Source organism: Dreissena polymorpha, chromosome 13 (genome assembly GCF_020536995.1).
Source record: "Dreissena polymorpha isolate Duluth1 chromosome 13, UMN_Dpol_1.0, whole genome shotgun sequence".
Lineage (NCBI taxonomy): Eukaryota > Metazoa > Mollusca > Bivalvia > Myida > Dreissenidae > Dreissena > Dreissena polymorpha.
The window spans coordinates 16,269,939-16,285,676 of NC_068367.1; the positions used below are offsets into that span (position 1 = coordinate 16,269,939).

The following is a 15,738-nucleotide window of genomic DNA, read 5'->3' on the forward strand; positions in this document are numbered from 1 at the left end:
ACATTTTTATTTGATATAACGCATGATGGGTGTATGTCATAATGTAATAGTTAATAAACTTAGCCTCACTCTGGGAAAACGGGGCTTAATGCATGTGCACATAGACAAATCAGGGGCGACACTATCCGCTAAGACTGGATTTTCGCTAACAGGAGACTTCAATTAAACGGAAAATACTCCAAACGACCATTAACTGGGCATAATGCATTTGCGTAAAGTGTCGTCCCAGATAAGCCTGTGCAATCAACACAGGCTCATCTGGGACGACACTTTCCGCTTTTATGACATTTTTCGTTTCAATGAAGTCTCTTTTTAGCAAAAATCCAGTTTAGGCGGAAAGTGTCGTTCCCGATTAGCCTGTGCGGACTGCACACGCTAATCTGGGACGACACTTTACGCACATGCATAAGACATGTTTTCTCAAAATTAGGCTCAACTGTTGCAGCACGAAGGGTGAGGCATGATGGTTGGTCCGTCCGCAATATGCTGGAGCTTTTAGATATATCTTGTTAGCTTCACTTTACAACTCGACTAAAAAATACCGAGTTTGCACATTTTTCATTTAACTGTAAATTAGTTCATGAGACGTAATGCACACAGATTTGTTATAAGTTAACGATTAAATGAAACAGTGAGGACATTTAAATCGCAGAAATGTGCAAATGAGGTTGCGTTTACGTGTTGTACTCGTCGATAAAAGGTTATGCCGTAAATAATGTTTTATGTTAAATAAATACATTGTACCAAATAATTATTTATTTACATCAATACTTATGTTCGTGCGTCAAGCCGTACCCGGTTTTTTACCCGTGGGATGTCCGACTAATTGTCAATCAAAACCATTTCCTCTTGTATGTCATTGATTAATGTATGCGTTTATAATTACACATATAACTGTAACGACATGTGCCTGTTGCTTAAAACTATATTGAAATGCTAGGAAAAACATCTTTCATAAATTAACAAGGAAAACCAACAAAATGATATATAAACCCTTATACGAAGAAGAAATGCACTCAAAGAACCTATACATAACAATAACTAAATCCACATGAACCGTACGACACAATCTATTGTAAACTGTATTTCAGGTCGAATGTTCTTGTTGCTTCTTTGATAAACCTTTCGCAAAAATACACATATACCCAATAAATCAAGCAAATTGATTGAATTGGTATGTCCCACATAATAGAGTTTGTTTATGGATCGGTGCAAATCCATTGAAATACAGTATAATCATTTAGTGTAGGGTAATACTTAATAGGTAATAATTAGGTGTATGATAAATGTTTTTATGATTTGCAATTCACCTCATTTATATATACACACCATGAAGTTTCATGTTCAAATCTTGTATCGTTCCTGAGATATAGACTTGAAAAGTTACATAATTCAAAAACAACAAAGGGCAATAACTCTTAGTTAAGAGAGTGCATGGATATGGTTCTTGTGCATGGTACTTCTTCCCATTGATTGGTACACACTCATGAAATTTCATGTTAAAATGTTGTATTATATCTGAGATTAAGCTTTGAAAAGGTCCTTGTACAAAAACAACAAAGGGAAATTACTCTTATTTTTAAGAAAGTAAAGTGTTATGGTCTTAAGCATGGTATTTCTCCTCATTAATATCAATACACACATGAAGTGTCATGTTGAAATCTCGCACGATATCTGAGATATAGCTCTGAAACAAATCATCACATATAAAGGACAATAACTCTTATTAAAGAAATTGTATGGTTATGGTTCTTATGCATGCACTTCTCATCATTGATATCTATATACCCATGAAGTTTCATGTTGATATCATATATACATGTAGTTTCTGAGATATGGCCCTAAAACGGACGTGACATACGGACAGACTGACGGACGGACAGGCGGCCCAATTCTTTATTCCTCCGCCTTTGATTGGGATAAAAAACAAAAACAACATTAAAGCTAACAATCTTAATAAACATTGGGTTCAAATTATGCGTTTAATCCTTATGTGTGAACTCTCCAATTGAATAATATGAAGCGCAACATTTTGTGCAAAAGCACGTCTTCTGGTTATTGAAACTTCCTATGCAGCATCCATGAATTTTACCAATTAAATTCGCAACTATAAAGCAGAAAACAAAAACGTGAATGATTCAGTACATAAATGATTAAGAATAGCGTAAAGATTTCTAGTACACAAGTAGTTTCATTAGAGGGTAACCAGTTTTCCTTTATAAATCATATTCTAGTAGGACAGTTTATATGTAAAAAAAACTCATGTAAATTCATTATAATAATGGAGAACAGACACATGCCAAATTAACTTTCAAGCTTATTCCAATCGCTTTTATGTTTAATTGTTTAAAGGCATGCATTGGTCAATTTTTTTTTAACCACAAATATGTCAATATCGCAATATAATCGTTCCATTATTTCAAGTCAACAATTTAACACTGCCTTTTCCGCATATTAACGGTAGATTTACATCACTGAAATCATGAAATATTATTTTTAAACCACTAGACAGTTTAATCAATTTAATTAATTTTTTTCAACAAGTGCAGAAAAATGACAATTTGAACGCAACACATCAACTGATAAATCATCTGTCAATAAGTTGCGTTCAAGTTTTTATTGTTCTGAAGTAATTAAAAATAGTAACTGTACACAGAATGGTATAAGTATCAGTAAAATTAAAGTTATTTCGAAAAATACTAAGAGAGAAATTCATTGAGAATCAAGAGAGACGAACACAATTAACAGATGGTATATAAAACAAGACTATTGCCAAGCAATATAGTCCCCTACCTGCTCCACCATTGTCAGAAATCCACCATTGTCAGATTTTGTTTTGTTTGTTGCTATAACAACCAGAATTTTTGACGTAGGAACGAAATGAAATGACGTGCATAATGTCCATATTTCCATCGAACCATGTTTCAAGTTTCATTAACAAATATTAAGAACTTTTAAAGTTATCGTAGGATCCAGAAAACCACCATTTTCAGCAGTATTTCTAGTCTATTTGTTGCCATAGCAAACATAATTTTTGACGTAGGAACAAAATGAAATGACGAGCATAATGTCCATATTGCCATCTATCAATGTGTCAAGTTTCATGAAAAAATATTAAGAACTTTTAAAGTTATCGCAGAATCCAGAAAAGTGTGACTGACAGACAGACAGAGCGCAAACCATAAGTCCCCTCTGGTGAAACCGGTAGGGGACAATAAACCAACAAACATACAGTTCAAGTATTTTTATTTGATGAATGCATATTCAAAACATCAAATACATTAGATTTGGAAAATAAAAATCGTTTTGACCTGCAAATGCCTCTTACTGTACATAAATAGTTATGCTCACTGTATATAAATACTTGAGCTTATCATACATATTCGAGATTATTTAAGTATTGTTTTGCCATCACATTATGCATTTTATTACTAGAACAATTGCTTGTATTACAAAAACAATATTGAACAAGCAAATTAGTTGAATTGATATCCCCCGCCAATATGCTTCTGGACACAAAAGGGTTATATTTGACTCTCAAAAAAGCATTTTTTCAAGATACAAAGTGCCATAATTCTGTTATTTACAGATGGTATACAATGTCATTTGGCGTGCATCATCCTCTTATCCATATATATACTCATACCAAGTTTCAATGAAATCCCCCAAAGCACTTCCAAGTTATGGCTCCGGACGGACGGAAAGACGGACAGACGGAAGGACGGACAACGCCAAAACAATATCCCTCCGCCTATAACGGGGGATAACAAGAGCTGTCTCCGACGGAAGACATATGCTCCCGCAAAACGCTTTTTCGAAACCAAAACAGATTTCCAAACCTAAACAAGGACCCTAAGTTCAAGGTCAAAGGGGTCACATTTTTTGTGCATATGGAAAGGCCTTGTCCATATACACATGCATACCAAATATGAAGGTTACATCTGATGTGACATAGAAGTTATTGGCATTTTTCGAAACCTAAATGCAGTGTGACGGACAGACGGACAGACAGACAGACAGAAGGACAGTGCAATCACTATATGCCCACCTTCGGGGACATAATTACAATAATTAACAATACACAATACCCATACACTACAAAAACAGCATATCAATCTCATTATGCAACAGTAATTCATTTTTTATATCAATGCTAAGGGAGTGACATTACTACAGCAAATATACTGAGATTCCAGTAGTAACTTGACTAGTTTAGAAATGTTAAATAAAAAAACAATAAATACAAAATTTGGCCATATATTGTTTGAAAATTCACACAGAAATTAACTACTTTTAAAATGAAAAAATAAAGTGCTTATATATTTATGTCTTCTAGTTTTTTATTAAATCAACTTTACTATTAAATAATACTTAAATTTATTTAATTAATATTAACAAATATAATATTCCAATGTAAACAAAATGTGTTACAATGACAGGATATGTACAAAATAAATAAACTTTTTTATTGCAAAGACTGGTTCAAAATGACTTTCTTATCCATAATTTACAACAGAAACTAATTAAAATGAGCACCAACAAGCAAACTTATCACACATGATCATGGAATGGAAAGATTTAAGGTGTATTGACCAAATAACTAACTACATTAAACTGAGCGACCACTTTTTGATTCCCAATCCTAGATCTAATTTGATATCTTGCAAAAAATAACAATACTTAGTCATGAAATACAGAAATACATTAACAGATGTATTTGCACCACACCTACATACCAATTAGGGCAGTATTTAGGGAAACAATTGCAAAACATAATCAGTGACCCTTCCTTGCTTGGTCAGCTTGTAATAAAAAGAACATAAATAGATAAACATGAAAGTATGTGTAGCTTGTCAAACAAGTGTAGAAATTAAAAAAACAACAATAACAAATGTACCATGTTTTGGACATACAAAACATGATATGTGCACAGTGATCATAGTTTAAAAGCAACCATTAACATGCGTATATCTATGTCCATTGTAAAACAAGGGAATAGCAATAAAAGATTTGGTGAATGGAGAAAACTTGATACCTGTAAATTCAAAATACAGTTATAAACAGAGTAGACAAGCACTACTGACTGGCAAGCACTTTTTAATTACCCATTTTTTCAGTGATTTATTTAAGCTTACAGCAAGTTAACCCTTTCAGTGCGGGAACCGAATTTTAAAGGCCTTTGCAAACAGTTTGAATCCAGATGAGACGCTACAGAACGTGGCGTCTCATCTGGATCCAAACTGTTTGCTATTCTGATAGTATTCTTTGAAAAAAAATCAAAGAAAATGCTAATTTTAGAAATTCTGCAGACGACATTTTAGCATACGACAAATTTCCCAGCATGCAAAGGATTAAGCACAACATTCTGTGTATGATTCTCCAATAATTAGGTTTATTGATATCCATGTATAACACAATTGTTAACATCTTAAGTTGAAATAATATATAAAAAAATCAAGTATTCAGTTTTATTTGTGTGGTTATTAAAATTATAAGTTGAAATCAATATTGTGTCAGTCATATCACAGTGGTAAAATAAACTACAAATACTTTTCCAGGATAGGGTGCTTTATCAGTTCACATACTTGTTCCTGTAAATGACAACTGGTGTACTTGAATCAGAGGTAAGGTAGAATGGCTGTAAAAATATTTTGTGACTAATCACCACATAAGTTATGCAGCTCGGTGGGGGATCAAACCGGTGATCCTTTGATTTATAGTCTGGCACTCTGCTAACTAAGATAGCGGACTCAGTAAGTTATGCGGCTCGGTGGGGGATCAAACCGGTGATCCTTTGATTTATAGTCTGGCACTCTGCTAACTAAGATAGCGGACTCAGTAAGTTATGCAGCTCGGTGGGGGATCAAACCGGTGATCCTTTGATTTATAGTCTGGCACTCTGCTAACTAAGATAGCGGACTCAGTAAGTTATGCAGCTCGGTGGGGGATCAAACCGGTGATCCTTTGATTTATAGTCTGGCACTCTGCTAACTAAGATAGCGGACTCAGTAAGTTATGCAGCTCGGTGGGGGATCAAACCGGTGATCCTTTGATTTATAGTCTGGCACTCTGCTAACTAAGATAGCCGACTCAGTAAGTTATGCAGCTCGGTGGGGGATCAAACCGGTGATCCTTTGATTTATAGTCTGGCACTCTGCTAACTAAGATAGAAGACTCAGTAAGTTATGGGGCTCAGTGGGGGATCAAACCCGTGATCCTTTGATTTATAGTCTGGCACTCTGCTAACTAAGATAGCGGACTCAGTAAGTTATGCAGCTCGGTGGGGGATCAAACCGGTGATCCTTTGATTTATAGTCTGGCACTCTGCTAACTAAGATAGCGGACTCAGTAAGTTATGCAGCTCGGCGGGGGATCAAACCGGTGATCCTTTGATTTATAGTCTGGCACTCTGCTAACTAAGATAGCGGACTCAGTAAGTTATGCAGCTCGGCGGGGGATCAAACCGGTGATCCTTTGATTTATAGTCTGGCACTCTGCTAACTAAGATAGCGGACTCAGTAAGTTATGGGGCTCGGCGGGGGATCAAACCGGTGATCCTTTGATTTATAGTCTGGCACTCTGCTAACTAAGATAGCGGACTCAGTAAGTTATGGGGCTCGGCGGGGGATCAAACCGGTGATCCTTTGATTTATAGTCTGGCACTCTGCTAACTAAGATAGCGGACTCAGTAAGTTATGCAGCTCGGTGGGGGATCAAACCGGTGATCCTTTGATTTATAGTCTGGCACTCTGCTAACTAAGATAGCGGACTCAGTAAGTTATGGGGCTCGGCGGGGGATCAAACCGGTGATCCTTTGATTTATAGTCTGGCACTCTGCTAACTAAGATAGAAGACTCAGTAAGTTATGGGGCTCGGCGGGGGATCAAACCGGTGATCCTTTGATTTATAGTCTGGCACTCTGCTAACTAAGATAGCGGACTCAGTAAGTTATGGGGCTCGGTGGGGGATCAAACCCGTGATCCTTTGATTTATACATTTAGTCTGGCACTCTGCCGACTCAGTAATTTGAATCCAAAACCATAATTTACATTTGGTTAATTAATACTTGAGATGAGATAATGTCTTATTTGGAAATATTGCAAGTGAATAATAAATACAAATGGATTATATAATTATAACATATGTATAGTTACTCAAATCATATTGTATAACATATAAAAATGTCAATGAAAATCTTTAACAACATTTTTGACCAGCAAAACCATAATACAGTTTCAATTAAAATCAAGACAGAAAGTGTATTTAACAGCATACAAGAAAAGCAGCAGAATTGTAATTACTATTAAAAGCAAATTAATCAAATTGCAAACAAGGGCTGTTTGTAAAACATGCATGCCACCCATCTGGGCTGTAAGTTGTAGTGGCAGCCATTGTGTGAATACATTTTTTGTCACTGTGACCTTGACCTTTGAACTAATGTAAGTTATCATCCTGAAACCATTGTACTAGTTCAAGTCACTGTGACCTTTGACCTAGTGACCTGAAAATCAAAAGGGGTCATCTGCCAGTCATGATCAATGTACCTATAAAGTTTCATGATCCTAGGCCTAAGCATTCTTTAGTTATCATCCGGAATCCATTTTACTATTTCGAGTCACTGTGACCTTGACCTTTGACCTAGTGACCTAACAAGAGCTGTCAGAGGACAGCGCACTCGACTATTCGAGTGCTTGACAGTATAACGTAAGCCATCATGGGGAAATTGTTCATATTCAATAATTTATTAGACGATCTTTCAAAAATAAAAAAAGGAAAAAAAAAAATTTCTTTTTTTTTTTTTTGGGGGGGGGGGGGGGGGTTGGGGGGGAGGGTAGGGGGGGGGGTAGGGGGGTGAGAGGGGGGGTATAATGTGGGGTGTGGTAATTTATTAATGTTTAAAAAAAATATGGGGGGGGGTAGGGTGGGGGGGGGGTGAGGGGGGGGGTAAGGTGGGTGAGTGGGGGTATCAAAATAATGTGGGGTGGGGGGGGAAGATAAATGTTGTTTCTAGTTTTTTTTTGGGGTGGGGGTGGGGGGGGGGGGGGGTAGGGGGTGAGAGGGGGTATAATGAGGGGGAGGTAAATTTATTAGATGATGTTTTAAAAAAAAAAAATTTGGGGGGGGGGTGAGGTTGGGGGGGGGGGGGGGATTCTGGTAGGGGCGTGGGGTATTGTTTGGGTGGAATCCATTGTGGTATTCAGGTAAGTGTTGTTTTGTCAAAGTAGTACTAAAATGGGATCATAAATAAAGAAGTAATGGCAATTAAAGCAAATGTTGAATTATCTAAGTGTAAAAGGGGCCATAATTATGTCAAAATGCTTGATACAGTGCGTCTGCTCTTGTTTATAGGTTGGGGTCATGTTGGTAAACAAGTATGCAACATATAAAAGCAATATGTCAAAGGATATAGGAAATATTTGGGGTAGTACACAAACTTTAACATAGATTTATCAATAACATGCATATTCTAAGTATAAAAGGGGCAATAATTATGACAAAATGCTTGATAGAGTTGTCTGCTCTTGTTTATAGGTTGGGGTGATGTTGTTAAACAAGTATGCAAAATATAAAAGCAATATGTCAAGGGACAATGAAAAAAATAACAAATGATCTCACACTGACATGAACAAATATCCTCTATTTATTAAACATGAAATTTAAACTTATTGCATTTGTTTCCCCTGTATATAAGAAATATATAATAGTGTATTACCTTTCCTGTCCTGCTTATATTTATATTAATCAACAAAATTAAACATTAACACAATATTTAATATACAAAATATACAAAAAAATCTCATATTCTGATAATATTTTTTACTGATCCACTTTATTTTACTCAAATGATGATGTTTCATTGGACTGATAATTATAGATTTAGGATTACAGACCAGTTGCTTCAGTTTTATTGTTCAGAGTTCGCCCTGTTGGCTGCGTATGTGTTCTTGAGTTATCCAAAAACCATTTTACCATTTCGAGTCACCATGACCTTGACCTTTGACCTAGTGACCTCAAAAACAATAGGGGTCATCTGCAAGTCATGATCAATCTACCTATAAAGTTTCATGATCCTAGGACTAAGCGTTTTTGAGTTATCATCCAAAAACCATCTGGTGGACAGACAGACAGACAGACAGACAGACAGACAGACAGACAGACAGACAGACAGACAGACATGTGCAAAACAATATACCCCCTCTTCTTCGAAGGGGGGCATAAATTTCACAAAGAGCCTTCTAATCATACATGACAAATTATCTTGGGTAAATGATTAAATTGAATTCACATTTATAAATAACCAAATAAGAACATTTTAATTTAATTTGTTTCATGATAAACAATATTTTTACAAACAAAAATACCACTACACTTCATTTTCCTATCTTAAATCGGACAATATTGATAGTTTCATTATATGGCTTGCCTATATTAACCTTGCTAGATCTTTGTGCATGATTATATTAAAGTACCGTTATGAAGAAGAAATTGGTTCCCGAAATGGAAGCCAATTTAAACGATTGAAGTGTACCTCACTAAGTTTATTGTTACGGTTGTATATAACATGTTTAAAATGAGCATGAACAAAGCCAATGCAAATGTAGGAAAAATGTATGCGTATAATTCTGGAAAATGGAGTTAACTAGTGCAAGGTCAATATTTCAGAGCTCTACATATAGTTACAACAAGCATAGAGTACTCAAGTGGGCTAATAACAAGAGTGTTAATAGACAATAACAGTGAAAACTTTCTAAGTTATTTTACGTTGAGAGAAAATTTCAATGATATTTTTGATTATCCATAACTCATAAACTGCAGAGATGATGTTAAAGGCTTTTGAATCTGAACATGAAAATAAATATGAACAAATATTTGATTTTAAGTAGGAAATAACAATTTTTTTAACTGTCCTCATGCATTTTAATGGGACTTCTTATTGAGCCAATCCACAACTTTCTGTTCATACTGTGACACCCAGTTGATGTTTGCTTGTATTTTCTCCAGAACTTGCTGGATGGCCCTCTTGCCTGACTTGGGGTCATGTGCCTCAAAGAAGGATCTCACCTGGATAACCGAAAATCAACAACAATGAACAACAACCTTAAATGAAGTTATACTGCCAAGTTCCCCAAAAAACAAAAACAAAAACAATTAAGTATGAGACAATTGCAAACAAAATATTTATGGAATGTCTAGTACAAAAAGAGCAAAACTCTTAATGTAATGGACTGTTCAATGTCGCTGACATATGCTAGTACACACAATAAGAAAAAAAAAACAGTCAGCAAATCTCAACCTTTAAAAAGAAAGAAAACACAACAAAACGCAAAACAAGAGATGCCAAAAGACAGCTCACTTCTTCAACTTTGACAGTTTAATGTACATTGTCTCTAAGTCATCTTATACAATGACTGTGAAACATATTTAAGGGTGAATATCTGTAATATTTACATAGTTGATTAATAAAAACCTGAGAATATAGATTACAACTAGTAATGTAGCCATGCAACAAAATTAGATTTCCTTGTTTTTATTGTTTTACCAATTAATTCATAATTATTATATAAAGATGCATTATACATAAAGGTCTGCATGTGAACTACCTTCACTCAAATTTAATCACAAATCTCTATAAATTTTCTAGTATATAAGCCAAACCTTTGTTTCTATTTTTTTAGAAACAGTGACCTTCACCTTGACATGACCGGCCCATAATTCATTTCTACACTAAGTTTGTATGTACTTGTATGCTGCTACACACCAAATTTTAGCACAATACCACCAAGCAAAGTTAGATTTAAATCTCTAGTTAATGAGCAGACACTTTTCTCTTTTTAAAGTAACAATGACCTTCACCTGACCTTGACCCGACTGACCCAAATGCAATCCCAAGCTAGATCTGCATGCATCTTCACAAAACATAACAGAAAAATACTTAGTCCAAGCTTAGATTACTGATAGCAATATGATTGGATATTTGTAATAAGCGACCTTGCCCAAACTGGCCAAGAATACAATCTCATTCTAGATCAGCAAGCTACCAACACACAATACTCCATCAAAATATCTCTATCCTCAGTTATTGAAAAGCAGTCATAAGTCTTTGTCAGTTACTGATCATAAAACTCTGCAGACATATGTTAAGTTATATTTCAATATGTCAATACATAGTGAATACGGAAATACAGAGAAGTTGCAAGCAAACGTTAACATGAATTAAAACTAGAGGGCCTGAAAGGCCCAACGTCGCTCACCTGAGATTCAAAGGAACTGATCTGTTCTGTGCAGCCCAAGATGTCATTAGAACAAAATGTTCTTACCAACTTTCATGACTAGTGAACACCCTGGCAATCACGTTTTTCAACAGACCAGAACCATTTTCATACACATCCAAGATATCATTTAAACAAATATACTGACAAAGTTTCATGAAGATTCATAAGTCCATACAAGGAAAAATGCCCCGCCCCTGGCGGACATGTTTTTCAACCAACCAGCATCATTTTTGAACTCGTCCATGATATTATTGGGATGAAGCTTCTGACCAAGTTTCATGAAGATCGGACAATAAATGTGGCCTCTTGAGTGTAAACAAGATTTTACTATAGCCATATAAGGAAAAATGCCACGCCCCTTGCAGGGTTCATACAGATTTTCTTGAATGAAATTCAAGCACTTTCAAAGCACTTTTCAAGGGAAAAAAATCCAAATTCAAGCACTTTTTTTAGCGGACATACTGAAAAATGTATATTATTTTAGTGTCCAATACTGACAACATCTTTTGCTAAATTGGTCCCTTCTCGCTTAACATTCTTTGTGACTTACAACAGTCTGCACTTCCCTGATACCGTAACAACTGTTTTTATCAAAAGTAAGATATTTCATTATGATATAGTACCGTAATTGACCAAAGGCATTACACATACCAAAACAAAACCCGTTATTTGTATTGAATATGTATTCTAAATGTTCACTCTTCTGGTGGCTTTACAACGCGGATTCCCCCATACTAGACATCTCTATATCTGTTCTGCATACTTAGAATTGGCGTTGTCAATAACCCAAGGGTACTTCAAAAGCAGCCCTTTCTGAAAAATGCACTTATTCACTGCCATATTTCAGCACCGTAATGGCATAATGCATACCAAAAAAAGTAGACCAATTGGCGACAGATGAGTAGTAGTTACCTCCCTTACATTATAAAACCTGTACCGATCTAGTACCTGCTAGTATAAACAGATCGGAACTGTCATAAATCTTCAAAAAAACTACGACTTCGGACCCATGGAAAAGACATGAAAATATGTATTTTTACCCCTAGTACAGGCACCGTGTACTTAAACAAACGCCACTCGCGCGGTGTTCATCTCACTGTGTTCGCTTACCAATATCAGCCCCGCGTTCAGTGTTTTAGATCAAATGTCGCGGGGCCGTTTGCCATGAGGCGAACACTGCGAATCACCGCAGACCCATAATATATACCGCCGTGTTCATCGTGTTTGCTTAAAATAAAATAATTCAACATAAACGTATTGATCCCTTTCATTTAAAAGTGATAATGAATAATTTATTTCACACCCATGCCCATGACAGTGTTTTTCGTCTTATAAAACGCGGCGTATAAAAGAAAACAGTGTTCGCACCTAGCTGTAGGATACCGCACCTGGAGGAGTTTTAAATTGAGTGTTTGATTACTCAATTAACAGTTTGAAGCCAAGGAGAACTCATAACTGATTGTAGTTATCGTATTATCCCGTGTCTCCAGATTCCCCGATACATATGTTTAAACTGTCTCAATCGAATACATGCAACTTCTTCCATCTTTATCCATTACTCAATAATCCCATAAATGCCAGATTTCCATTTTTAAAATCAAATTATGGGTGAGTAATATAGACAATTAGCGTCATAAACACAAACGTTTGCAATTTTCGAAAGTATCAAATGAATTTCCTCATATGATTCTATTTAAAGATTTGATGAAATAAGCGCCCAATCATGACAGTTGTATTGCAACATGTGTAAATCATCCGACACGGTTTGCACGCATCGTGTACAGCTATTTTTTTTTAACTCGTTCGAAATATCAATAAAACCAATATTTTGACCAAGTTTCATGATGATTGAGCAAAAATTGTGACTTCTAGAGTGTTCACAGGGTTTCTCTATAGCCATATAAGGAATACTGCCCCGCCCCTGGTGGCCATGTTTTTCAACGGACCGGAACCATTTTTTAAGTCAACCAACATATCATTTAGACAAACATTTTCACAAAGTTACATGAAGATTGGGCATCAAATGTGACTTCTACAGTGTTCACAAGGTTTTTCTTTTTTTTGACCTAGTGACCTAGTTTATGACCCAGCATGACCCAGTTTCGAACTCAGTCAAGGTATCAATGGGACAAATGTTTTGACCAAATTTCATGAAGATCAGACAATAAATGTGGCCTCTAGAGTGTTCACAAGGCAAAATGTTGATGACGCACGACGGACAAAAGGCGATCACAAAAGCTAACCATGAGCACGTTGTGCTCAGGTGAGCTAAAAATAAAATAATAACGGGCATAATTATGTGTAATTGCAGATCTGAGTTTAGGGCCTTTATTTAAGATAACTGAATGAGTGAGAGCACATTTGTGAAGTTTTGATTATATATCTGCAATAAAATCAGTGCTGTAGAGTTGTTGCACATTTATCTATATCCGAGAATAAAATCTTGTCTAAAATTCATCTTAACATTTATGCTTTAAATGTTTTGTGATTAAGTTCACCTAAAATAGTGTATGAATAAAGAATAACTCACATCCTCATAGTCGAACTTGGAGTCAAAGTTGCTACAGGCAGACTTGATGAAGCTTGGAATCATGAACGATGTATCCCCATACCTGTTCAATAAACAGAAAAAGTTAGGAGGGATTTATTGTGCTGTAATTTTCTGTGATGGTAGCAGACCTTACTTGCTATTGTAATTTGGTTCAGCTAAATTAGTTGGTTAAAATGGTCAAATCTGATTTCTTGCCATGGTACATTTCTTGTTTTAATATATAATTGTTTATTTCTATAAACATTTACTATATAACAACTACAGATATTCAACTTAAAAAAGTTTGTGTGGTCATTTCATGACATGTCTTAAGGAAAATGTGATTTAACTATCATACTATCAAAGAGTATGAATACATGTAGTGTTTCTGTCCTTGAACAGCTCTATTTTGTCCATTCAGTTACATAAAAATTTTATGTTATAATATATTGATGTTTTCATTATGATAACTTCCTTTTTATATTTAAATATTTTGCTTTTTAATACCAGTGGTCTTGACCACACACGCCCCAATTGTAACTCCGTACTAGATCAGCAAGTAACCTACCTACACAGACATTTTAGCACATTATCCCCTACTAGATCAGCAAGTGACGTACCTACACAGACATTTCAGCACATCATCCCCTACTAGATCAGCAAGTGACGTACCTACACAGACATTTCAGCACAGTATCCCCTACTAGATCAGCAAGTGACGTACCTACACAGAAATTTCAGAACATTATCCCCTACTAGATCCTCATGAAACCTATCTACACAGACATTTCAGCAAAATATTCACTACTAGATCAGAATGTAACCTACCTACACAGACATTTCAGCACAATATCCCCAACTAGATCAGCATGTAACCTAACTACACAGACATTTCAGCACAATATCACCAACTAGATCAGCATGTAATCTACCTACACAGACATTTCAGCACAATATCCCCAACTAGATCAGCATGTAACCTAACTACACAGACATTTCACCAAAATACCCTACTAGATTGAAATGCTACATACCTACACAGAAATTTCAGCACAATATCACCAACTAGATCAGCATGTAACCTACCTACACAGACATTTCAGCACAATATCCCCAACTAGATCAGCATGTAACCTACCTTTACAGACATTTCAGCACAATATATCTGTTCTAACTTAAGTTATTGAATACATGTGCAATAACCTACACCACAACTCAAGTTCAGTGGAAACAGTTTTCTGTTTGCAATCACAATGACCTTAATCTGACAAGCCTCACATATACTTCCAAGCAAGGTCTTCGTGCCATCTTGATCTGACTAGCCTCACATATACTTCCAAGCAAGGTCTTCATGCACGCTTGATCTGACTGGCCTCACATATACTTCCAAGCTAGGTCTTCATGCCATCTTGATCTGACAAGCCTCACATATACTTCCAAGCTAGGTCTCCATGCCAGCTTGATCTGACAAGCCTCACATATAACTCCAAGCTAGGTCTTCATGCCAGCTTGATCTGACTGGCCTCACATATACTTCCAAGCTAGGTCTTCATGCCATCTTGATCTGACTGGCCTCACATATAACTCCAAGCTAGGTCTTCATGCCAGCTTGATCTGACAAGCCTCACATATAACTCCAAGCAAGGTCTTCATGCCATCTTGATCTGACTAGCCTCACATATACTTCCAAGCAAGGTCTTCATGCACGCTTGATCTGACTGGCCTCACATATACTTCCAAGCTAGGTCTTCATGCCATCTTGATCTGACAAGCCTCACATATACTTCCAAGCTAGGTCTTCATGCCATCTTGATCTGACTAGCCTCACATATACTTCCAAGCAAGGTCTTCATGCCATCTTGATCTGACTAGCCTCACATATACTTCCAAGCTAGGTCTTCATGCCAGCTTGATATAATAAAACAAGTGTTCCGC

The 15,738-nt window shown here is 36.1% G+C and overlaps 1 protein-coding gene and 1 long non-coding RNA gene across 5 annotated transcripts in view; one reads left to right on the forward strand and one right to left on the reverse strand.

Annotated features, from left to right (window-relative positions):
- Positions 1-5,684: 5,684 nt before the first annotated feature.
- Positions 5,685-6,986, forward strand: LOC127855753 (uncharacterized). 2 transcript variants are annotated; one of them, XR_008037668.1, is made up of 4 exons: positions 5,685-5,804; positions 6,486-6,654; positions 6,741-6,824; positions 6,911-6,979. It is a non-coding gene; the product is annotated as an uncharacterized LOC127855753 (long non-coding RNA). The 2 variants fall into 2 exon arrangements; XR_008037669.1 differs by lacking the exon at positions 6,741-6,824 and having other exon boundaries at positions 6,911-6,986.
- Positions 6,987-9,307: 2,321 nt separating this feature from the next.
- LOC127855128 (endoplasmic reticulum aminopeptidase 1-like) overlaps positions 9,308-15,738 on the reverse strand; it is a 57,387-nt gene continuing 50,956 nt past the window's right edge. For all 3 annotated transcript variants that reach the window (XM_052390512.1, XM_052390513.1, XM_052390511.1), the window contains 2 exons: positions 13,804-13,885; positions 9,308-10,062 (listed from right to left, as the gene is read on the reverse strand). In XM_052390512.1, the coding sequence (XP_052246472.1) occupies positions 9,919-10,062; positions 13,804-13,885 (226 nt within the window). In that variant the 3' untranslated portion in view covers positions 9,308-9,918. The remainder of the gene's footprint in view (positions 10,063-13,803; positions 13,886-15,738) is intronic.